Source organism: Zychaea mexicana, assembly GCF_025766255.1.
Source record: "Zychaea mexicana strain RSA 1403 chromosome Unknown BDB00scaffold_5, whole genome shotgun sequence".
Classification (NCBI taxonomy): domain Eukaryota; kingdom Fungi; phylum Mucoromycota; class Mucoromycetes; order Mucorales; family Lichtheimiaceae; genus Zychaea; species Zychaea mexicana.
Genome location: NW_026516668.1, coordinates 77391 through 102291, shown reverse-complemented (window position 1 = coordinate 102291; position 24901 = coordinate 77391). Strand labels below are relative to the sequence as shown.

The 24901-nt window shown below is 43.1% G+C and overlaps 7 protein-coding genes across 7 annotated transcripts; 4 read left to right on the top strand and 3 right to left on the bottom strand.

The window, feature by feature from the left end:
- Positions 1 to 8: 8 nt before the first annotated feature.
- On the bottom strand, positions 9 to 2761 carry BDB00DRAFT_944353 (uncharacterized protein; the record flags this gene model as incomplete). The annotated part of the gene is made up of 9 exons (XM_053129489.1): positions 9 to 895; positions 981 to 1195; positions 1275 to 1444; positions 1539 to 1563; positions 1629 to 1736; positions 1823 to 1976; positions 2054 to 2080; positions 2168 to 2493; positions 2565 to 2761. The coding sequence occupies 9 exons, from the start codon at positions 2759 to 2761 to the stop codon at positions 9 to 11; spliced, it is 2109 nt and encodes a 702-aa protein (XP_052984564.1).
- Positions 2762 to 5796: 3035 nt separating this feature from the next.
- On the top strand, positions 5797 to 7630 carry BDB00DRAFT_935524 (phosphate transporter; the record flags this gene model as incomplete). Its single annotated transcript, XM_053129192.1, has 2 exons — positions 5797 to 6109; positions 6188 to 7630. The coding sequence occupies 2 exons, from the start codon at positions 5797 to 5799 to the stop codon at positions 7513 to 7515; spliced, it is 1641 nt and encodes a 546-aa protein (XP_052984563.1). The 3' UTR covers positions 7516 to 7630.
- Positions 7631 to 8864: 1234 nt separating this feature from the next.
- On the bottom strand, positions 8865 to 9609 carry BDB00DRAFT_867460 (uncharacterized protein; the record flags this gene model as incomplete). Its single annotated transcript, XM_053126342.1, has 3 exons — positions 8865 to 8916; positions 9114 to 9399; positions 9492 to 9609. 3 exons carry the CDS (start codon positions 9607 to 9609, stop codon positions 8865 to 8867), a joined length of 456 nt encoding a protein of 151 aa, XP_052984562.1.
- A 3673-nt stretch (positions 9610 to 13282) lies between these two features.
- BDB00DRAFT_867459 (carboxyl transferase) lies at positions 13283 to 15412 on the top strand (the record flags this gene model as incomplete). Its single annotated transcript, XM_053126341.1, has 7 exons — positions 13283 to 13387; positions 13452 to 13772; positions 13834 to 14023; positions 14120 to 14738; positions 14834 to 14970; positions 15053 to 15102; positions 15161 to 15412. The coding sequence occupies 7 exons, from the start codon at positions 13283 to 13285 to the stop codon at positions 15410 to 15412; spliced, it is 1674 nt and encodes a 557-aa protein (XP_052984561.1).
- A 1038-nt stretch (positions 15413 to 16450) lies between these two features.
- BDB00DRAFT_783933 (uncharacterized protein) lies at positions 16451 to 18391 on the top strand (the record flags this gene model as incomplete). The annotated part of the gene is made up of 4 exons (XM_053120426.1): positions 16451 to 17277; positions 17347 to 17506; positions 17628 to 17717; positions 17816 to 18391. 4 exons carry the CDS (start codon positions 16451 to 16453, stop codon positions 18389 to 18391), a joined length of 1653 nt encoding a protein of 550 aa, XP_052984560.1.
- Positions 18392 to 18636: 245 nt separating this feature from the next.
- BDB00DRAFT_799730 (pseudouridine synthase) lies at positions 18637 to 20448 on the bottom strand. Its single transcript, XM_053121719.1, has 5 exons — positions 20090 to 20448; positions 19902 to 20023; positions 19568 to 19835; positions 19318 to 19459; positions 18637 to 19235 (listed from the first exon to the last, which is right to left on the bottom strand). Exons 1-5 carry the CDS (start codon positions 20424 to 20426, stop codon positions 18695 to 18697), a joined length of 1410 nt encoding a protein of 469 aa, XP_052984559.1. The 5' UTR covers positions 20427 to 20448; the 3' UTR covers positions 18637 to 18694.
- Positions 20449 to 23203: 2755 nt separating this feature from the next.
- Positions 23204 to 24032, top strand: BDB00DRAFT_799726 (uncharacterized protein; the record flags this gene model as incomplete). Its single annotated transcript, XM_053121718.1, has 3 exons — positions 23204 to 23256; positions 23320 to 23712; positions 23820 to 24032. Coding segments are annotated over 3 exons (584 nt in total), but the record flags the coding sequence as incomplete, so codon positions are not given.
- Between the last annotated feature and the right edge of the window lie 869 nt (positions 24033 to 24901).

Genomic DNA, 24901 nt, shown 5'->3' with positions numbered 1-24901 from the left:
AACCATCATCAACGATTTGCTCTAACAACACGTTCTAGTAATCTCTGCTTGACGGTGCTTGGCTTTTTGGGAGGACGTGATGAGGTATCAAATGTTGGACGACGCTTGTTAATCTTATTTGACGACGTGCCCAAATCATCATCGCTGCTACTGCTAACTGATCCGTTGCTCCTACTTCGTTTACGACTCCTAGAAGCAGCAGCAGTATTAGATTTTCGTGATGATGGTGGATTTCTTCTTGGTGGATTTCTTTGATTTTGCTGTAGTTCTTCTTGATATTCTTCGTCGTCGCTATCGAGCTCAATATCCTCTCGTGCAATTTCTTCATCTGTTAGCTCGGCTTCACTGAGATCATACTCATCGTCATCGTCGTCATCTTGGTCAGGTACAGCAACGACATCATCCCAAGTAGAAGCAGAAGCAGAAGCAGTAGTGGTGGTGATAGGTGGTTGTGTTCCTGTAGCTGGTTTAAGTTTTAAAACGATTTTGGGCGTTGTTGTGGTAGTAGACTGAGTTGTTGCTGGTTGTTCCTCTTGTTGTGGTTTACCACTGCTAATGGAGGAGTCTTGCTGTTGTTGCTGTTGCTGTTGTTTTGAGCTAAGCTTTAACTTGACTTTGGGTACCTTTCTGCTACTGGATTCTTCGTTGATAATTTTGTTCTTTTTCTTTTTTTTGCTGCTGTCACCCATTTTGCTGCTGCCATTCGAAAGTTTCTCCAAAGCACGTTCAACTCCAGAGAGTAGGTCTGCTAGCAATGCGGTAGGATCCTCTACCTCTGTGGGAATATCGCTTCGCTTTCGTCGTTCAGATTCGTCGAGTTTCATCCTATCTTTGCTTAACCACTCTGCTAGTGCTGCAATACCCTCTACTTCGTAGTATGACAATGACTCGCTATCTGCTTACAAGTTTTGCTGAATTCAGTAACAATAATGTGCACAAAAGAAAAGAATGACAGATTTAGACAAAGGAAAAGACATTACCACAATTTGATAGTTGGCTACAGTAGCGGAGCGCAGCATACCAATTGATGCGTTTATAAAAAGGAAACCGGAACTTCATCGGCACATCCGTCAATTCCTCAATATCGAATATTCGGAGTTGTGTCCCGATGTTGAATCCATGTAAAAAATTGCCGCCAATGACAAGTGCGTCCTCTGGCGTGTATACAGCGTGGATCCAGCCCGTCGGTATAATCCTATTCATCCCATCAGCTGCCATATCCTCCACTACAACGCTTTCTCTATGTCCAATGTGAAGAGACAAGAAAGTCCTACATTGTATTTCCTGCCTTGAGATGGACCGCAAAACATTCTTTGACTTCATCGCCAAAGAAGATGGTACTTTGATCCGGAGAGGAGCTCCATCTTTGATATTTTTTCAGGTTCTTTGATGAAGGCTCGATGAAGTAAAATATTTTTGAGCCTCGAAAAATGTGATAAAACACCTGTTGACAAATATAGAGTGCAGAAATGACTGGTTTAACATGCTCGGTTTTTCTTCTTCCTTCTTCTGACAACAAGTGTTCACGAAAGACTTACCGAGCTACCACCGAAATCAATGTGACTTAACAAGAAATGTCAGTAAAACGGACAGTCCAAAATGTCTTTTCAACAATATAAAGAGCTTACAAGTCAGTATAAGAATCTTTCGTGCCCATCAGGCAGTACAGTTGGACTTTTGGGTATTCCACTGGTTTAAGCTCTTGTGGCCACATATGATCGATCCAATCCATATCTCTAAACAGTGCCATTCGAATAAGTCCTTGGTACAAGTAAGGCATACGATCTCTACAGACTCAGCACATTCGGACGTGAAAACGTACCTCACAATTTTAGGTCTAACGATGTCTTTGGCAAAAGGCGTATCGCTGATTTCCAAACTAATGACATTTCGTATTCTGTCGCGTTCGCTGCTTTCGTAGTATTCAGACCACCGGCCCATGTCCCAACCCGTTGTCTCGGATTGTGTCGCCACGTCTAACCATACATAAGAAAGGCTCAATTTTTTCAATTTGAAAGATAAACCTCACTGTAAACACTATGCCTATAGTTACCAATGACTTCCAGTGGATGATCACGGCCTTTAATAATGGTTTTTTGAGTACGTATAAGCTTAGTCTACTGTTGCCTTTAAGAATCTGACACGTTCTACCCGTCCCGCTTCTTACCGACAGCATTGGCAATGTCAGGAACCGTTGTATTGGCCGAAGGCATTTGCATATCCAGCCCATCTGGCTGTTCAATAATAAACGGCTCTCGCATGCCCGTCTTCTTTAACAGATCCATGGTTACCTCTTGACCTTTGTACCGTTTGAACGGATCGTTTGCGAACCCTTTAGCCCTTAAAATTTTGGTCCATATATTCTGATCAGCTGTCTTGCCCTCGTTCAGGTCAGCATAGTTAAGCCGTGTATGTTCTCTGCCAGATTTTCGTCGTTGTGGTTTGTCTTTTGTAAATTTGGAGAATGTGAGTAACAGGTATATTGTCAAGTCGCTCATTAAAATAGGAATGCAAAGGGAGTAGTGTTGTTGCATTGTAATGTTACGCTTTTCGTTTATAATGACATACACGTTGAAGGACCGTGTACTTTTGTGCATAATGCACAATGGTAACGTTCGATCAAGCCGCATTGTTCTTGAGAAATCCCAGCACAATGAGCGTGGTACCAGGTTGAACAACCGTCGCATTGCAGCCACGTATCGTATAATGTTGGGTCAGCGTCTTTCGTGCATAATGGACACCGTTCTGCGTTTTGTTCCATATGTGATATGTCGACACAGAAAAAAAAGAACGGTTTGAAAAATTGGTAGTTGCCTTTTCCTTCGGTCCGTGTAATATAGTCCGTGCTTGTAGCACACGTACAGCGGAAGAACTTATTTTGGCTTCGACAGAACTGTCAAAAGCTAATGCAATGGTGCTATCTATAACGATAGCTATACATCAATACTTCTCCTACAAGTGCAAGCTAATATATATACTAATACTACTCGGCAAAAATGCTGGATGCAGACATAGTATGTAAAGCAGTTTGATGCAAGGTGATTTTTAAAGATACATTAGATTACATACATAGCAACAAATTTATTACTATGATTTCATTGCAGTCATATCTTTATTATTGAAGACCTTGTTAGTTAGATCCACCAAGATGTAGCACGAACATCAGGGAATAATGTTGTAGAGTACATCTGGTAGATGCTCATAAAAATCTATCACCACTGTTGGGATTGTTCAACGTAAGCGATAATTCGGCGTAGTCTGAGGTTTCTTTCTGTACCCGTCTTGCATAAGCAGTTTAGTGGATTATGTTTATATCAAAAAAGTCAAAGCATATGTGATACATAGCACTTTGCAGCGAAACAATCTTTTGTAAGCCTTTTATCTACATAAACAGAATATATGCAAGTGAGATCTGCAAAAACAGCATCTGTAGAAAGAGCTATGAGCAAACTGTGAGTGGGAGAAAAAGAGATACACAAAGCAGACATAGACAGATTGATGATCAGGTTATTGAAGTCATATGAGTGAGGTATGTATCCTAGTGTACAGTTAATGGTCAGCGGGTGTTGGAGATCTAGTGAGAAAAGGAAACGGTAGTCTACAAGCCGCTGCTCCCAAGGATACTGAACTTTTGAAGATTTGGTCAAATACTCATATGCTGTAGTAGAGTGTAAGTATCTTCACTATTTTAGGTTTACTATCTTGACTTGTAAATGTAAGCTACGCTGAATAGTTGGAAAAGTACCTTATGCTTTTCAAAGCTCTGGCCTTCTCAACGATCCTGCATATGTTAATTGTACAAAGCTTCACTGACAATATGTAGCAAAAGTATGGTTATAATGGAAATCTTTAAATTTTTCACAGACGTATGTGCTTGCCAGTAATGTTACCAAATGAAAGTATGCTATGCTGCCTCAAGCCATGATTCGCGCGTTCTATCACTATACATGGCTTATCCTTCATCGGACGCGGAGTAAACTGGTCATCCAGTCATGGAGCCCAACTCATACACGACCTTTAAGTACTTGAAGCCAGCACTATTGATTATCCCAATCTTTAGTGTGCACTGACCCACAACAATGATCAACCAGCGAGCTTCGGCTACTAATCTAAGAGTGGAATGATCCACAGGAATTGTTCACCGGGATGTTGGACTTTGCAGCGAGTCTCTTCTAATAGAAGGTAGCGTGTTACAACGTGCTACCGAGGTGTATGTACTTGTTGTCCATCTAACGAAATCTTTTTCATACGACAAAATATAAACGTGTGGATGATCTGAGATTCTAAACGACACGTTGTAGAATATGGTACTGCTTTTATTTCATACGCTATACTTCTATTATACCTTTCTACGGTGATACCCGATAGAGAGGCAAGGGAAATAAAGAATTGTTCCATCTTCAGGTCTTGTGCCAAGAATCATTTACTGCTATGTAACAAAAAAGAAAAAAAGAAAACACTATCGGAGATATCGGGTCTATTTCACTTGACACGCTGTTGAATGAACCCAGCCAGCAAATCGCTTCTCGAGATTTTCCATCGTGATTTCCCTCTGCGCTGAGTTATTGTCCCATTGTGTACAAGATGTGCCTTTTCATGCAATGAGGTTAGTTGGATCGAAACGTGGAGTTTCACAGACGGCTCTGATCCGCTAAACCTGAATAGTTTGTGTAGAAAATTCTTTCAAGTAACATTATTGGTTATGTCTGTTATGTTACAGCTAGTGTCGATGATGTTGAGAAACGATCCGGCAAGGCGTCTAGACAACAAACACCGTAAGCACTACAACCCAATATGGTATACTACCTTTTTTTATGATTCCACAATAACTGATAGTTTCCTTGAGTTTAGCATTAAGCATATAATATTAGTCTACGTACAACAACATCCAATTGCTTACAGGTAGTTTTTCATGTCCTTGTCGCTACATGCATAATAGTGCTGAAGTGTATAATAATAAATTTCTGCGTGTTGTCAACTCCAAAGTATATGTATGTCCTGAAGGGAATTCTCCTGAAGGTACTTCATTGAGTGGATGACGATTTCCGTATGTGTCGAAAAAAAAGCACCGTAAAACGTTTCAGTTTCTTCCCTCATACGGTCAGACAATTTGATCGCCTGGGGCTAGCAACAAGAAAATTGGGCGCTGGCGTTTGCAAGATAGCATGTGAGGACATCCTCGATTGACTATTGGCTCCAACTAAGCAATCAAAACGTAGGCGTGACAATTCACCAGTTGCACGGGTTGGTGTGGTACAAGAACATACGCCAACAACTGACCTATTATACAGTATAACATCGGTAATGGCGACGTTTTTGTTATCGTTGTTGCTATTTGTTATGAGGCAAACCAACAGATATACCACAGTGTTGCAAACGCCAACCAAGTCACACACAAAAAAAAGCAATCATTACAACAGCTCAAAGGGCTACCAATGCTTTTGATTAATGTCAGAAATTCTCAGCAGTAAGAAAGATTCTGATCGAGCGTACAGAAATTTAGGTTTTCCGAAGATGTAAAAAATGGTTGAGTCGGAAGCAGCGTGCGCTGCAGATAAAAAACAATTGGACGGTTGTCCATTTTAGTGCACCGAAAATCAAGAAACTATATACTGACTGCCAAACGAATCAATTGCGTTGTCCACACAATGTATAAATACTAGCTTGATAAATCGCATTTCATACATTTTTTTAGGTACACTGCACCAGCGCACTCTTTTCCTCCTTCTTCCAACCAACAGCACCCTTTCTCTCCTTGTGCTCTCTTTTGCATAGCTAAAACACTAGTCAGCCAAGATGATGGACCCTTATGATTTCACGTGGATCTTTGGCGTTGGTATGGTCGTCGCCTTCACTGACGCTTACGGTATCGGTGCTAACGACGTCGCAAACTCGTTCGCCAGTTCCATCTCGTCCGGTTCTTTGACGCTTGTGCAGGCTGTTATCATTGCCTGTTTCACTGAATTCTTGGGTGCTTTATTGCTTGGTTCCGGTGTTACCTCCACTATTAAAAACGGTATCATTGAAATCTCATTGTTCGATGAAACTCCCGAGATGCTTATGATGGGCATGATGTGTGCCTTAATTGGCTCTTCTACATGGGTGTTGAGTAAGTTTTTGATAGAAGCAACATATGTAGCCGCCTCGTCATCTTTCACTGGCTAACTCGCTCTTCTTTTTACAATAGCTGCTACTCGATTCGGCTGGCCCGTTAGTACCACTCACTCGATCATTGGCGCCATCTGTGGCTTTGGTATTGCTGGTTTCGGTGGCAGTGCTGTCGACTGGACCTGGGATGGTATCATTCAGATCGTTGTTTCATGGTTCTTGTCGCCCTGCCTTGCTGGCGCCATTGCAGCCATCATCTATCTCATCACCAAGTACACCGTGCTCCGCCAGGTTGACAGTGTCAAGTGGGGTCTTCGTCTTGTACCTGTTTACTTCTTCGTTACCGTGTTTGTTATTGTCTTGTACGTTTGCTTCAAGGCTCCTGGCGCTGAGGAAGCCGAATTGCCCATTAGCCACATTATCGGTATTGCTCTTGGTTGCGGTGGTGCCATCGGTATCTACATGGCTGTCTTTCTCTGCCCATGGCTCAAGCGCGTTGTCGTCGACCGTGAAGACGTTAAGTGGTACCATATTCCTATTATTTGGTGGGTCCCCAAGCAACGCTCTATCGAGGAAGGTCTTCAAGCCGCTCGCGAAGAACTCGAAGAAGCCGCAGCCAATGATCAAATCCCCAAGGCTGATGACGAAGAAAAGCTCGCCGGCGATGATCATACCTCTAAAAAACTTGCTATGGAAGATGCTGATGCCGAGTCCAAATCTGCCACCGAACAGGAACCATCGTCCAAAACTTTCGGCGAACGCCTCCATCAAATTAAGGACCGTGTATTGGCTGTCTTGTTGCACGGTATTCGCCAGGATGTTCGCAACCTGAACAACGATAAGCTCAAGAAAATGCACGCAGCCGCCGAAGTTTACGATGATGATGTCGAGTTCATGTTCTCGTACTTGCAGATCCTTACCGCTATTGTTGCTTCGTTTGCTCACGGTTCCAACGATGTCTCGAACGCTGTCGGTCCCTTGGCTACCATCTACGATATCTGGCAACGCGGCACTGTTGGTACAGAATCGACTGTTCCGATTTGGGTTCTCGCTTATGGTGGTGCTGCTATCGACATTGGCCTTGCGACTATGGGTTACCGTTTGATGCGCGCCATGGGTAACAACATCACTCGATTGACTCCAAGCCGTGGTTTCGCTGCTGAATTGGGCGCTGCTTTGACCGTTCTTACTGCTTCTCAGTTGAGCTTGCCTGTCTCCACTACCCATTGTATGGTTGGTGCTACTGTTGGTGTTGGTCTTTGCAATGGCAATCTCCGTGCGGTCAACTGGAAGATGCTTGCTCTTACCTTCTTTGGCTGGATTTGCACATTGCCGGTCGCTGGTCTCGTATCTGGTCTTATTTATGCATTCTGCGCCTATGGCCCTTCCTTTGTTTACCTTCGTTAAAAAATTATACACTCATTTCTGACAATTTGATCTGCTTTTTTTTTCTATATTTTCTCTTAATATTTATTTTATATCTCATGTGTACATATACGACTACTGCTGCAGGAAAAAACAGACACGTCTAATTATATATTATATTATTTCTTTTGCATATCTCATTAATATAAATACAATATCAACCTATATTCAAAGGAAAAAAAAACAGTAATTTACTGCCGTGAAAACAATGTTGTGACTTTTCGATCTTGTCTATTCAAGGCCGGTTGCTTATGAATAATATCGCGATGTGATCGAAGAGAATATAAACGCCTTCATCTTTTCACCGTTCTGATCATCATATAATTATTCACTTCGTTGGTTTAGTACGTAGCTTCTGCCTAAACGATTTCCACTACTATTAATTGTTAGTTTGTTATATACAGCGATACTTTAATGTGGTCCATTATTTTGTTACAGCTACGGTTCCTATGCTCCTGTGGTTCCTGATACTGCTATTGTTCTGTTATGCCTTATTTTTTTGGGGTCGTCCTCGTCTCTTGGCAGGCTTTTTCTATGTGATTTAGTCAGTTAGTTGCGATGTTAGTGCTGCGGATTTTGTTCGTGCTGCGTTGCGACGGTGCGATCAGTGTTGCTAGCAGAGAGAATCGCTTTCTGAGGGGAACTTGCTCATAAACATGTGTCAGATGGACTATTAGCTTGCTGTATAACGTTATCGGATGTGATGACCGAGCTCACAGGTGTAAGCACTTGTTCGCAGCTCCGATAAAGCAACATTTATCCAGCTCCCTGCTGATAGTTTACTTGTGCCGCTCGAGAAGTTGGAAATGATTGTTTGCTGTAGGAAGGAGATGGCGATAAAGTCCTGCGCTATGCTGAGGTTTTTTGTCGTGCATCGGTGGGTGGTGCAGTAGGGGAAATATTACCTATGGGCGAAACATGATGGTGAAGAATATCGTTACATGCGATGAACGCTCGCCACTGATCCTAACATAAAAAACAAACGCTGTTAATTACATATAATACCATATCCCCTTTTTCATCCATCACAAAAAGCCCATACCGTTCTTCTTAGTTTGGAGAAGGTAGAGATGGCGACAATCTAAATATGCAAAAAATAAAAATTAGATAACACTTTAGACATCATTGCTTGTCCTTCCATAGTAGACCTTGGATTTTGCAATGTCTCATTTACGTCAGGAAAGTTTACTTGGATATTATCGAAAACTGACTCTTGAAAATTCGTAATATCACTACAGACGAAGAGCTGTTAACAGAGAGCACCATCAAATCAGTTACTCACAAATACTCATAACCGTACCTTAAAGGGCGAGTATTGTTGTTTTCAGTAACTACACGTGGATCTGACTGTTGTCTTGCATTTGAGCAATTCTCTTGCGGCTGCTGTTGTTTATCATATATGTTCCCTCATTCACGGAGAGCAAGGTAGAGGAAGAAAGTTCTGATTGAGATGACGGAGGTTCTTGACCTACAGACCGACTCGCCTATAATCATCTGGTGATGGTAGTTTTCCATTGTACGTGTTTTGATAGAGAAGTAAACAGATCATAATTAAAATAGCTGTGTACCTGTTTCTGTACCCGCCTTTGCTATTCCAGATCGAGTTCATGATAAATGATGCTGTCCGGTTGGCTTCGCACCGATCAAAGTGAATTGAAGTCGATCGCACGATCGCTTGCTCGGCAAGCAGTATTTCGTACTTTTGGCAAGAGCCCCAAGTGCTGGCATAGGGCTTATTCTGATCGACTCGTGCCGACAGGCGTTCAACTGATTCGATACATGAATCGACGATCGTGCTGTAAATTCCATCCTGTACACGCTGCTCCATGCTATTCTTTGGATCGATGAGGTTGTAAACTTCGGACACTTCCAATTTCTTTTTAAACAACTTATTGTTCGCTCGATGTTCTCTCAGTCGCGGTATTATGTTTGCTGCTTGTCCGTAGCGGCGTTTTCACCGTTACTGGATCGATCTTGGTGCTGCTTTTGTAGTAAATCAAGGATCACTTTTTGAGCCGAACTTAGCTGATTCAACGCGTCAGAAATTTGTTGCCCTTCCGTGGAGTTATTTGGCATTGTGGAGGTGAAAAAAAGCAGGAAGGAAGGGAAGAAGAGCAACAGAAAAGGAAAGCGCCGCTGTGGTGGGTTTCCTGACATAAAATAACATATGTGCAGTTACAGGTTTTCCAATGGTCTCATAGAAAATCACATATTATAGACAATTCACTTACACACAGAATAAAACAGCAGATTTATCCACATTTTTCAATAGAGATTGTCTGTTAATTCCTATGACGACTGCAATCAACAGAAATGCAAATAAATTAAGAGGAAAGTATGGAGGTCCACTGAGATTGACATCTTTTTACTTTATATTTTGCCGTTGTATAAACTATATATATAATACAGGCTCACCTACAAAAAAATAATAATACAGGCGTCATCATAAAGACACAAATTCGAGCAGACCAAAGAGTTTACAACGCGGTTGACATTCATAAGAGCTGTTTGCGCGGTTATTTCGGCAGCTTTATCGCCTTCCTTGACGTTTCTTGGAAGTGACGTTTGGTCCAAGAATCATGCTTTGAAAGCAGGCGCAATTTTCTGCATCTGAATCAGGTGGAAACCAAAAGGATTTTGTGATAAGCTACGTGAAAAAAGAGACCTTTCAATTTACAGATCTGGCAATTATATGTACATGTCTGTTGGCGTATGCTCTGGTGTTGCCTCTTTTGCTTACTGGTCGGTAACTCTTTCTTTCAAATGAGGGCTGGACCATATCCTCGGTAACAGTTTTTATCTTCAATCATTTTCGCAACTTAGGCGATCACAGAAGGTGAAATAAAGTGCCAAAGCGTAATAAAGCGCGTTGTGGTCGTGTTACTGTCGGCTACGATACAGATTGTTCCCCGCTTTGTATAGCACAGAGCTGTGGGTGGGCAAAAAACTAAAGAGCTTGTCAAGCACATGAAAAAAAGGCAAAGCAAAAAATAAAATAAAGCGGCAAAACGTTTATGAGAAGAGTGCGAAAAGAAAAAGATTGTTTTATTTTGTTTATCATTTTGTTTATTTGTGTTTAATAAAAAATAAAAAGTTCGTTTTAATTATCCCACCACATACCCGAAGGTACGTGTCCACATTCCCACTGGTACATTGCAAAAGATTTCCTCCGAGCGGACCACTGATTCCAGCCAATCCTCAGAATCCTCTTGACAATCGCCAGCACAAGCATATGACCCGATCATGGCACAGAGCAGTGCATCTGTACTACAGACCAAAGCTGTACCAAAACGAACTGAAGAGAAGAGAAAAAAGAAAGGCGAAATTGCTCGCTTTATATAGACATTTTTTCTCGTTCGGGACTTCAAATCCCCGTGGATTCTCATTGGCCCAGATAACGGGTTGCGTATCAACTTGTGGGTTGCCCACTATGGCATAACAAAACATACAGCACCAAAGGAAAGGAAAGGAAATGAAAGGGGGTGTGCTTGGTGGTCAAGTAAACAAATGTGCTGCGGCGGTAGTGGTACGTGTCTCCCACCATGCGGAGCTGTACCCTCCGACGATGTCGCCGCTTGTTTGTGAGTGGGGCCGTGCACGGCACCGTGTCAGACAAAGAACAAAGACACGAATGCGAATGAGCACGTAGAATCACGGAAAAAGCGCTTCTCTGCGAGCAATAAAATGGCAATATAAGAATGACTGACAAAGTAAACAACGTAACAGATTCCCCGGCATCAGTTGTTCCTGATTCAGCATTAGTAAACATCAAGAACACGATCCTCCCAGCAACCAGTTTCCATTCCTTCACTCATCTAGGCAACAGCATGTGTATATAGCGTAGTCCACAGACTATTTCATTTTATTAGTATCTTTTGATTGTATCTGTGGTGCATAATGTTGTGCGTGTGCGGGCATAGATACAACACACTGGACCCCATCGCTGCACTATATAAACTGTGCTCGTCAACCACTTCCGCCATCCGCCAACGGTTCTTTGAACTACGCCGTGTAACCTCTTCCCTCCATACCGAATTCATACTGCTGCTGGTAAGGTACCATCCTCCATTCCAAGTACTGCCGCAGATAAGTGGACGCTGCCACGTAAAAAGGGCAATAAAAAGGAGAAAAGGTAACAGCAGTGGCAAAGGAGTCACCAGCAAATTGCTCGACGTGCTAATCATTGATGGATATAATAATGATGAACTATTTGCTACAACGGCAACTACTGCATCTAAAGCATCCAAATCTCAGGTTACCGTTTTGGGCCTTTCAGGTGTCCAAAAGGTTACAAACGGCAATTTGTCTCTTTCGGATGAGATGGTGATGATGCCTCTTTTACTACTGCATACAGCCATCAACAACAATACAATCTCTTTTTTGTATAAAGCGTTATTGTCCACCCAAGAAGCTTATCGACATTTACTGATGATATGAAGAATCTTCCGTGCAACAATAGCAACAACAATACAGGCATCAAGCCTTGTACCAGTACACTTGTCAAGCGCAAGCAAGAATCGTGTAACATGTCACTTGATCACGATGTGTCCTCGTATATATAATAAGGAGGGTGTCAAGAAAGATGATGGTGGTGTTGTCGCAGAGAAGAAGAGTGAATTATCGTTCTGCAAGAAATACACATTAGCTGAATTCATATTGTTTCTGTCGCTTAAAAATATAACATGATATACTACCCTCAACATTGATACTACTGCTACATAAGTAAATTATGTTTCTGGAATGAATGCAAAAGACTTTATATCCAGTATAAGGTTTAAGAATGGGAACCATTGAGTGGAATGTGATACTGTACATAGTGGAATCTAAAGGACATAGGAAAAGAGGATATGAATGCAGTTCTCCTAGTTATCAAAACCAGTATAAAAGAGCTATTATCTACTGCTAATACATTTGAAATTCTTTGTATGGGTAAGAGTTTAATACTATGTAGTTCACCACATATCTTTTTATTTGTTCCTCTCATGTAACAGATATAGTTTACGGGTATTCTTTAAACCTAGATAAAATAGCTACTGGTCGTCACACCAGCGGTTAGCTCGATTTCCAACAAGATGAATCCCATACTTCCCACTCCAACGCCATGATAGCAGCTAGTCTCCATTCCATGATAGGCAGGGCACATACATGTTCGGAACGCCAAAAAACTTTGCGACATAAATGAGAGTTGTCAGACCTCGTCAACAACCGTGTGACAGACCATTGAAAAAAGAGCACATAACAGAGAAATTTACCACAGCAAACCAAGCGTCTTGACCAACGAACGATTGGACGGCAAACATGTCGGTGCCTGAGAAAATGCCAAAGTGCGAAATTCGAACGTATATCCCATGCTCCCCGCTCAACTGCTGCCTTAACAGGTAGGCAAAATACGAGATTTACTGTGTGAGAAAGGAGTATGGACAAATCGAGGGCACTTCGACAATGTAGAGGAGAGCAATGAAAAAGGAGTCAGGGATGTATGGCACTTTTCCTCAAGAAAAGAAATACGCTGTTACACTTGATTATCCCAAAAAGTCTTTTGGCATTATGCAAATGAATTCACACAATGACAAAACGGTTTATGTTTAAAGAGCAGGTTTCAACAGCCGAATTATTATTTAGCTTAGTAACGAATTTTGTTTAGCCTTTCACACGACAACAGGAACAGCATGAGATTCGTTTTCTTCCTTTTTCTTTTGCTTTCCTTTTTCCCCTTTGCTCTTCTTCTTTACGTACATACTTCTTTCTCATGACACAGCAAAAAGGATATCCTGCAGATCGATTAAACGCTATTGCACAGCATTTGGAACCTCCTGCTACGAGGGACGAAGCCCTTGAGAAGTCGGAATGGAAGGTATGCTGTTGTATTCGACAAGGAACAAAATAGTGAGTTAATAACACACAGGAGATACTATTAGGATATCTTGCAAGAAATCAACCGTCGCAAGAACAAGAACCGTACAGCAGATCCCAACGATCACGGGTATATTCGACAGAAGACGCAGGGGAAGCTATGGGTGCGCGAACGCATTGACGCTTTCATTGACGCAAACAGCTTCAAGGAGATTGGCGTGATTGCCGGCATTGCCAAATACAACCCCGACGGTTCGGTAAAAGGTTACACGCCCGCTAATTTCATTGCTGGCAAGGCCACTGTCAACGATCGCCCGCTTATTGTTGCTGCCGACGACTTTGCTATCCGTGCTGGTCATGCCGATGGCTCTGTTTGGGGCAAATCCGTAAGTTTGGGACATTGCTAAATGCTCTCGGTAGATGTTGTTGCTGACAAACTGTAAAAAGATCATGGCAGAACAAAGCGCACGTACTTTGAAGATTCCTTTGGTACGATTGATCGACGGTAGCAGTGGTGGTGGATCCGTTACGCTTATGCTCGATAAAGGATACACGTACCTTCCTCCGTTGATCGGCATGCATGACATCATTGCCAGCTTGTCTGAAGTTCCCGTGGCTTCTGCAGCACTCGGTCCAGGTACATAATTATAACTTGAAAAAGTTTACTGTATATTTTGCCATAGTCTGCAGACCTTTTCTGAAAAGATATAAAACGATTCGTTTATCGCATTAGCTGTCGGATTGGGCGCCGCTCGAGCCACATTGACACACTTTAGCGTCGTCGCCGAGAATGTCGGATCATTGTTCGCTGCAGGTCCACCTGTGGTTGCCAACGCCACATACGAGACCGTCACCAAAACATCCTTGGGCGGTGCCTTGCTGCATACCACAAACGGCACCTTTGACAACCTTGCCAAAGACGAGTACGACTGTTTTGCTCAGATCCGCCAATTCCTTAGCTACATGCCCAACAATACGTTTGAAATGCCTCCTTGCGTCGAATGCACGGATCCAATCGACCGTCGTGACGATGCGTTGCTCGATATTATTCCTCGACGCCGTCAGCGCATGTACCAAGTCCGCGACATCCTTACTCGCGTCGTCGACCAAGGATCCTGGTTTGAAATCGGTGCTCGATGGGGTGACGGTGCTGTGTGTGGTTTAGCACGTATCAACGGTTGTCCTGTCGGCATCATTACTTTTGACTGCACCTTGAATGGAAGCGTGTTGACGACTGCCAGTTGTCAAAAGTTCAGACGTCATATCGATCTTTGTGACACCTTTGGATTGCCTATTATCGATTTCGCCGATTATGCCGGTTTCGCAGTTGGCACCAAAGCTGAACGAGAGGCGTAAGTTTCTTCCAAGCGGTAGTATCTTTAATCCACTTGTTAGTATGGATGCTATATAATCTATCACTGTCTCACTCTCATATACGATATATTAGCACCATCCGTTATGGCTCGACATTGACTGCTGCACTTTACCAATGTGATGTACCCTATTTCACGGTTGTGTTACGCAAGGTGTTCGGTGTTGCCGGCGCTGCATTTGTTGACAATCGCGTGCCAAACATGCGTGTCGGTATGTATCTTCAGAAACTAGAGTGTTGTTGTCGTACTATTCTTCATTGATACCTAACAAAAAAAACTATCGCTTAATACAGCATATCCTTCTGGCGATTGGGGCAGTTTGCCACTAGAAGGCGGTATTCACGTAAGTCATTCTATGGATGGCAATCAGTATAAGATGGTGTTCTAACACATTTGTTCAGGCTGCCTATCGCCGGGAGCTCGAAGCTGCAGGCGACAAGCGTAACGAGCTGTATGACAGTCTGCTGGCCAAGTTTGAAGCTGTTCGCTCTCCGATCCGTACAGCAGAAACGTTTGATATCCCAGACATTATTGATCCTCGTGATACCAGACCTTTGCTTGCCGAGTGGGTCAAACTTGTGTACGACAACGTTCTCCCACACCGAGTCGATAAGATCAAGGTCCATGGACCTCGCATTATGTATAGACCATAGAGTTCTTTTCTCTCTTAATCTGGTTTGGTTGGTCGTCGTCGACGTTGTTGTAGTTGTTGAGCTTTGCCTTTACTGTGGATCTCGATTTACTATGAACTAGTTTATACACTATTTGCATATACACAAAAACATATAAAATTAGTATGTACCAGCAGCTTCGCTGTGTATGAAAAGTTGAGCAGCGCGTCATGGACATGCTCGAGTCGAAACCTCATTTTTGGTTTGTATGTTGCACAGTGTCAGCAGAATCCACAATGTGTTTTGCGTCTATTTATTAAGGTACCGTAGATACACATATTACAAACGATATCCTAATAGTGTATCGCGTTTAAGAGTAAAGGGAGCAAAGGGGAGTGGCGCACTAGTAATACCAGGGATGACAGCAGGCAGATGCTGGGGCGTGATTCAATATGAAAGGCGCTAGTGTAATATATCAAGTGCTCGATGACATCAAGCTTGCCCTTTGTCTGAAATATTAACAGTAGGTTTGTCACTTGCCTTCTCTCTCTCCTTCTCCCTCCCTCCCCCTTTTATCCAAAACGCTTCACAAAAGGAGCTTTCACACCCACACGTATCACTACTTGACAAAGGAGCAAGACAACGACAAGCAGGTCTCGCTCTCCTGCTCAAGTTAGGCTATCAAAACCAGTAAGTGCTGCAATGAAGTGGATCCAATTTCTATCGGGGGGTGGCGGAAGCAATGGTCGATCAGGACATCTTTGCCTGCGTTGGGGAGAGGGTTACGTACCGTTGCTTTCCTTTGACTCAGCTAAAGACCCCCAGCTAACTTACTCTTTGTCTTTTGCGAAACCAGCTCTTTCTCCCTCTTCTTTTACTTTTTCCCCTTTCTTATTCTTGATCGACTTATTCCCCAACCCTCGCACTGATTCCCCATCTCTCGCACGTTTTCTTTTTTACTCTCTCCATACCTACAACTTGTACAAAAACAGAAAAGAGAGTAAAGAAGAAAAAAAAAGTACCCCCTTACCAAGCCTACTCCTCACCCCTCGGATTTGACAATTGCCATTGTATTATATAATGACGACCAAAGCATCTTCAACTGCCAAGACACATCAGCCCAATTCAACAAAAGCAAACCACAGAGGAGCGGCCACGACAACTACTGTAGCAGCAGCAGCAGCAGTGCCTTTACATGGTAACACCACCACGGGGTTAATGACGCCGACGTCTCCGCCGTATCCACCTTATGCTGGCGGTGCTGGAGGTTTTGTGGATCCTGCTCAACTACGACCTGGCAATGGTTACGATGATGCACCAGCAGCACAGGCACAGGCACAGGCACAAGCACAGGTACAAGCAGCACAAGCAGCCGCAGCAGCTCACTACCATCACCACCAAGCAGCGGCAGCAGCGGCATACATGTACCCACTGAGCCCGCAGTTCCAGTACTATTCGGACGGTGGCAGCAGTTACCCAGGCTCGCCGGCCATACATCCACAATCGCCTGCCATCAGTCCGACAAGTCCGCCCTTTAGTCCGCCTCTATTGTCACCGCCTATGCATCCTGCTTACATGATCCATCATCACCACCACCCGCACCATCATCATCAGCACCATCAACAGCATTTCCCGCCACTTCACATCTCGTCGCCGATCTTGACGGGCATTCCTGGATCGCCTCCTGCTCCACCATTACCATCCTCTGTTGCTGGCGGTGGTAATGCTGCTGCTGCTCCGCCGCTCCCGCCACATGGTTATCTTCCTGCCCTTTTTGACAGCCACCAGCACCACAAGCGTCATCATTCGCATGATCAGGAGGATCACCATTATCACACCCACAACATCTATGTCCGTGGTCTAGCTGAAAATGTCACTGATGAATCGTTCGAAGACTTGTGCAGATCGTAAGTCTTTCCGTCTACATATTGCATCTTGCCTGTCAAGAACAGCACGTTCTCACTTTATTTTGGCAGTTACGGCAATATCATCTCATCCAAGGCTATCCTTGATCAAAAGTCGGGACAGTGTAAAGGTTATGGTTTCGCAATGTACGAAAAGGAGAATGATTGTCACCAGGCGATCGAGGATTTGAATAGACGGGGATTGCAGGCATCGTTTGCCAGAGTGGGACAGGTAATTCTTGGCTGATCTTATACTAATTGGAAGGAACGGAGAGATGAGTGAAGGAGCAGCTCAGTAAGACAAGGGAACGTGACGGTTCGTGTAGAAGAATGAGTACTGAACCATTGCATAGGAGTCATTCAGCTCGCGTTTACGGAGTTTGCAGGATGAAACGTCGACAAATATTTACATCTCCAACCTTCCGCTTGATATGACCGAGCAGGTAAATGCCAACATAAAACAAGTTAAAGTGTGGGTTAGGACGAGGCTAGCGAAATTTCAGAGAAAGCTAATATAGGCGGGATAATGGCATCGTATCAGAAACTGGAAATGCTGTTCCATCCGTGCCAAACTGTATCGAACCGTATCCTACGCGACCCGCAGTCCAATCTGAGCCGAGGCGTTGGCTTTGCACGCTTAGCAGACCGTTCGTCAGCACTCGCCATCATCGAGAAGTTCAACGGACAAACAGTCGCCGGTTCATCAGCGCCACTACAAGTGCGCTTTGCGGACTCACCAGCCCAAAAGAAGCTAAAGAATCAGACTGCACGTAAGAAGATGTTCAGACCACCGCGCGACTTTCAACCGATGGCTGCTGGATTTCCTCCTCCATTGGGCGTCGCTGTCTCGGCTGCCACTGGAAGACCCATGCCCATTACTCCTGAAGACATGCTCGGTATTGCAACACCGGTGATGACGACAACGGAAAACAACGGCAATAGCACTAATACGGCGAATGGATCATCTTCGCCGCCACCACCAGTAGCAGCAGCCACGGCAACACAGCAACACAGCAACAATGATAGACAAGCAGTTGAAACCAACAAAGCCATGACTGAAAAGGATAGCGCCGTCGCAGAACTGATATCCGAAACAGAACAACTCACTGTGTCATAATAGTCGAGCAACCCATCCTCAAACATCGCACATACACACACACATCCCGTCTCTCTCTCTCTCTCTCTCTCTCTCTCTACTGTTGCCCCCACTCCCACAAAGTAGCCGTCTTCGTAGTAGTAGTAATTTTCTTTTTCTTTCATTTCTTCCTTGTTTTTTTACCTAAACAAAAACAGCACACAACCATTGGTTCCATGCGAGCGCATAAAAAAATTACCGGCAGAGAATGCAAAAAGTATTTCACCAAAAAAAAAAAAGTTTATATTACATGGTGATTGCCAAACATAAAGAAAAACTCTATCGTCATTTGCTCTCCCCTTCTTCTGTAAAAGACGCATCTGCCCAGTCAGGTAACGCAGTTTCATAGGCCCAACTAGGCCCAGAATATTTCCATGCATGCAACCAAATGCACAGTTCTTTTAACGAAGGATCCTCGGTCAAAACCAACCCGCATTCGTCACACCGTGGCTTAATTTGCTTGACACCATCCTTGTCCTCCGTATCCTCCCACATGCCTTCCGGAAACGTCGCCACTTCAATGACCTTTTGAACCACCTTTTCTGCACCTTCTTCGTCCAAAGTCTGTCCCTTTTGTATCAAGTCAGACCAGGGCAGTCCGTTGCCATAAATCGGGTCATTTGCAATCGGATATCCAAGGTAACGCAGATGGACTCGTATTTGATGCGTACGTCCTGTTCTCGGCCGACACCAAACGACGCTCGTTTTGCCATTATAGCTTAGCCGTTTAAAAATCGTTTTGGATGCTTTGCCGTCTCCATGGACATAATTGAGCGAGAGTTTGTACGAGATTGTTTTTAACGGTTCTTCGCATACAATTTCTTCTCTGAAAAATATAGATGGTGATAATCATGTTAAAAGTTTGGGTGACTTACGGGTTTAAGCATGCCATGCGTTGAGGAACTTACTGTGGAAACTCGCCTACGACTCGACACACATATTCCTTTTGGATTTGCCCACTTATCATTTCGGCTTCTAACTGTCTTGCCTTTTCCGAATTCAGTCCAACAAGCATCAATCCAGACGTCGGTCGATCCAGTCTATTGGCAGCTAAATTGGGCCAATTGCAGTAATGCATTAATGCCTGGATAGACAAAGCCCCCTTTTTTCTCTGTATCTTTTGCACAATGTATAGTCTCTTTTTATCAGCACACTTACGAAATAACCTCTCTATTCCAAGCGTTTTACGCATCACATGAATCACCGTATTATGTCTGTACCGGCCAGCTGGATGAATGGGTATACCTCCTGGCTTGTTAATCACAATCAGATCGTTCGATCGATGCACGATCTCGATAGGTTTGCCAGTGACGACCGGCTCATGGCGATGAATCTTGTGTCCTAGAATGTCGTTGTTCTTGACAATATGGTCGGGACCCACAGTTTCTCCATTAATAGTTATAAGTCCCAACTCCATGGCATGTCGCTAAACAATGGATTAACTGTTGTCAGTTGCTTTCTAATTCAGAAACCTTCTTTTTCGAATACTCACATAATACTTTTCATTGCGATCTTGGAACTCTTCTGTGAATACATTAATAAGCGATCGTTGCATCCATCGTCCTTTGGCATATGCTTTGTACTCGAAAAAATAAGGTTTGACCCTGCGTAGTCCTGGATACAAAAAGCAAGTTTAGTAACTCTACAAAACGCACAAAAATAAACCACATGTGTATTTACCATCTTCAACAATATATTCAGCATTGCTAATGTCATTCTTTTCTCGAAAATCTTTTTCCGATCGACCTTTGGGGCGCTTGATTCGTTGTTGTTTGGGGTTTGGTTGTTCCTGTTCCTGTTGCTGCTGCTGTGGTTCCTCTTTTTCTTGATCTTGGACCTGTTGCTCTGGATCGTCAGAATCAGCTGTCGCTTTGCGCTTCTGTCCAACCTCGGCATTTTCTTCCTTGGCAGGACCGGTTTTTTCAACAGTAGTTATACTAGGGGTAGCAGTAGCAGCAGCAGCAGCAGCAAGAGGCTGTTGCGTTCGTTCTTCGCTCGACGGTGATGGTGCTTCCATAAGTGGTAAAAATGTATGGCGGAGGCGAAAGAAAGCCAGTTGACAGCTTGCAAAGGAGAATTTCTCGCTTTGTTTCCGGGCATGGATTCCGCTTCGTTGGCATCGCATATAGATTGGACCTCTTCTATCACAGAACTTACGCTCAATACACCATTTTAACGCTTGGAGATCGAGTATTAATCTTAGAGCAGCACATCGCTTGATGCACTTATTCCTTATGTGCTGTTGATAGCATCGTGAAATCTCTGTCACTCGAGCCAAAACAAAAAGGGAATTGATACGGGCACGACAAGTTATTTCCTTATATGTTCGGGGCACGACAAGCTCTATAATAAATATGCTATGTTACACAGAGCAGCATAATAGCTGACACTCTTGTGTTAATTATAGCAGATGGGTGGTGTCGTGCCCGTAAGAAGCACAGCGCGTATGTATTATGTAAGAAGTCAATTCGATGACATATGTAGGTGGGACGCGTCGTGCCCGTAAGGAGGAAATTTTGAAGACGTATAAGTAGAAACTTGCCTTGTTTTATTCTTTAGCACGTTTTCGTACAAGAGCGCCTCTACTATACTTAATATTTCACACATTCACAGCGCTACATAGAAAGGTTTCTCTCTTTTTTACATTTTAAACCATCATATATATCTTCTCTAATTTTCCTCTACATAGATTTCCTTTGTCTCTCAATGGTTTTAAGTTATACCGAATGCAGCTGTCAGTTTGATAACATACTTCTTCTTGACGTACATATTTATATAGTACAGACGTTTGCTGGGCAAATATCTATGAAACTTTTCATATTCTATTTAGAAATAGTATGGAATATCCTATATCAAGTAATTTTACACTGTACTGCAGAATTCAAAATCTGGCTGTGATCTATGAGCAAATTTGAACAGAAGACTTATAAATAAGCACAAGAGATCAATGCTTCTTACGGGCACGACACCACCCATCTGCTGTAATTAACACAAGAGTGTCAGCTATTATGCTGCTCTGTGTAACATAGCATATTTATTATTAGAGCTTGTCGTGCCCCGCACATATAAGGAAATAACTTGTCGTGCCCGTATCAATTCCCAAACAAAAATAAAGTTTCTAAAGGTAGGCTTATTATTCATCCTCCTCGCACAGCGCTAATAAACACCATCTCGTGTCTATTTATCTTTCATTCTAGTATAAGTTTATTTCCGTAGAGAGGTCCCATAAATATTGCTTAAAGCATCTAATATACATGTCATTCTTTATAATACAAATTTTGATGTAAACATTCTCCTTTGCATGTTTTATTTATCGGAGGCTGGATGGACTGATCAGCGCCATAAGGCATACGGTCGCTTCCTTGCCGTGCGAAACTATCGATGCTTAAATGGTTATGCTACAAAGAGGGATAGTAAGACAATAAGAAACCCATTAGGAAAATGAATTTAAAAAAAAGATCAAAAGCAACTGAGGAACGATTAAGGTGATCGCAGGATGAGCGAGAGAGAGCGAGATGATATAAGCTAGAAGCAAAGGAAGAATTGGATTATCGTGTAATATACAATAGTAGGCGTTTTAGTAGTAGTGATATTGTACAGGCGTCCACCATCATTATTGTCATTGTAGTAGGTAGCAGTAGTAGTAGTAGTAGTAGCAGCAGGGTGTTTCAAATCCACATCCTCATGTCTCTCCGTTGCATCACCGGGGCGTATGTATTATTGAACTGAAAAGAATGATTTATCGCTGGAAGAGCACATGCAAATCACGACAGAACAATGAAAGATATACATCTGTATGACGCTTCAAAAGCTTCTGCGATGTGTATTTGACATTACGATAACCAGGCAAGGCTCACAATGAGTGATATACGACTACCGGCATAGCATTTGGTGATAGAGTGAAAGATTTACATCTGTATGACGCTTTGAAAGCTTCTACGATGTGTGTTTGAGATTATGTACTCATCCAAAACAATAACCAGGCAAGACTTATAATGAGTGATATACGACTACCAGCATAGCATTCAAGTCATGCGGTGGGTGATAGAGTGAATGTTACTGCGACAGACAGTAACAAGAGCACAACAATGATATGATGTTTCTACGGACTTACAAGCCTGTAGCAGGTTACAGCTTAGGAATGTTGCTCATTCTCAACCCGGGCTGCGTACACGTCTGAACCAAGGAAACAGGTGGGTATGACTGTTATTACTACGCGATACAGCCCAAGAGGACATAGAGCGAATAAGAAGTCGTATTAGAACCGTACGTACACAAAAGAAGGCAGTAGTGAGGAGGCTATGGTGGGCAGGAGGAAGGAAAGCATTTTATCAACTCTGTTTGAGGCAATACATGGGTTTGCCGCTGTTTGGGAGAATCGGGGTCGTGAGAGAATACAGAGATGGGACTTTTTCATCAATCAAAGCTGTGCGTTTTTCCCTAAAATAAAAACAAAGAATTTTTATTCTTCACCTTGTCTGCTCTAATACCACTACTACTACCCCTACTACCTCTTGATCGCAATACCCGAACAGTGCTTTTCAGAAAAAGAGCAACACATTACGCACACCTGTAACCATATATCTCTTCGTATACAACTTCTTGGAAAAAAAATACCAGCACAAAAAATGTGGAATTATTTCCTTGGCATGGCTTTTGTGACCACCGGCGGCAAGGCTCAGAACCAACAGCAAGCGACCAGTGATAATGATACGACGGCGACGGCGACAACGGTCGAAGCACGACCTATTCGTCGGCCTAGTGGTCTGATGGGACTGTTCGGCATCCTTGGCGCCATGAAGCGACAAATTTCCGGTCTCTGCTATGACCCGCACCAGCGGAACCAGGTAGCACAGGAGGAACAAGAACAAGAAGAAGCGCGTGACGAGCGACCAACCAAAGGATGTTAGTCTCTTACCTCAATTATCGTGAACACTATCTCCACCATGGCCTATGAGCTCTTTTGGAACACAACATCAGCACAACCGCCGGTAGCGATAACGTGTTTCAACGAAAAACAGCAACAGCATCACCATTCGCGACGTCGCCCACTCTTCCGTGGCCGGGATATTGACTTTACACATTTCAAGACATCGTCCGCTTGGGAAAACAGAATGCAAGAGGCCGAACGGTTGATTCGTGATATTTGTTTGCAAAACCAACAACAGCAACGAAACAGTATAAACGATCCCTCAGCACGGGGCTTGCCTCGAAATGCAGCCCTAGCCTATCAACTTGCGGTCGAAGAAGACAATAACAAATGGGGCCTGGTGAACAAGGAAGATCTCGAAGTCTGCTTCTTGGTATGTATTTGACTTTTTCTCAAAATATATCACATCTTCCAACAGCAAGTCTTCTCTCTCTCTTACACAATCTGTGTTGTTTTGTTGCTTTTATAATAATATCGAAGGCACTCATGCCACCTCCGAAACCCAAATGCACTTACGTTACCATCCCAGAAGCATCTACACCACCAGGTGTACCTCACAATTACCAGCATCCACGCAATCATCACCATCTTTTTCATGACGCAGTAGTACTATCGTAGCAGTACTAAAATAGGAAACCTTACCCTTTCTCTTCTCTTCTTTGTTATATCCCATCCTCTTTGCATATACTATTAATATTATATTGCCTCCTACACACAAACACACATATCCAACACACGTATCAACTCTCCCCACACACACACACATATATCCAAAAAGAAACACCAGAACATCCATCAATTTAATCAAAAGACAAAATTATCATTGTTATTTAGCTATTCATCATTTTGTTTCTTTTTCTTTACACACAACAGCGATCAGCAAGAGCAACTTATGATATCATAACAAGATTAATGTAGTAAATATATCCACATATCATGAAGATATTTGCCATTGTCAGCTTCTGAAGAGATACAAAAACGTAACAGAAAGAGTAGTGCTGCGTTTATTGATTGACACATTGCTGACATCGGCTATTTTTTAGTTTGATATAGTATCATAATAAAGCTTCAGAGCTGCTTGCGTAGACCAAATTTTTACATGTAGGAGTTTAACATCCGTTACACATGTCCCCTCTGCTATCTTCGCTCCTTCGGTACTAATCTTAAATGTGTCAAGTTTCACTGCCGTTGGCGGAAAAAACTGGGCCATTGGCCAAGTGAAAAATTGCATGAATGAAACAGAGATCCCGTTCGCCGGGATTGGAGTGATATATACGTTGTATTGAGCTCATATTATTACGCACCACCATCTCTTTACGCAAAAGAATCCATACTCTTCGACCTTCGTATTTCTGTTATCAAGAGTACTATGCTACTTTGCTTATGCTGAGATGCATGTATACATCATCTCTTTCTTTTTGCTGTGCCTGTGCATATTCACGGCTTTACTGGATCGATTCGCATATACCAGGTTATTTCCCTCTTCTCAGAAAACCCCCACCTGCAACACATCGGAACACAACGTAAAATACTCGTGCTTATGGACTAACGCCCACGGCCTT

What these genes read in the sequence shown, in the direction of transcription:
- BDB00DRAFT_799730 (XM_053121719.1), bottom strand. Translation starts at nt 20,426, where the DNA reads ATGGAAGCACCATCACCGTCGAGCGAAGAACGAACGCAACAGCCTCTT. An exon ending in ATCGCAATGAAAAGTATTAT is followed by an intron (nt 19,836 to 19,901) that starts GTGAGTATTCGA and finishes TCCATTGTTTAG; the next exon opens with CGACATGCCATGGAGTTGGG. An exon ending in TGGAATAGAGAGGTTATTTC is followed by an intron (nt 19,460 to 19,567) that starts GTAAGTGTGCTG and finishes GGCCCAATTTAG; the next exon opens with CTGCCAATAGACTGGATCGA.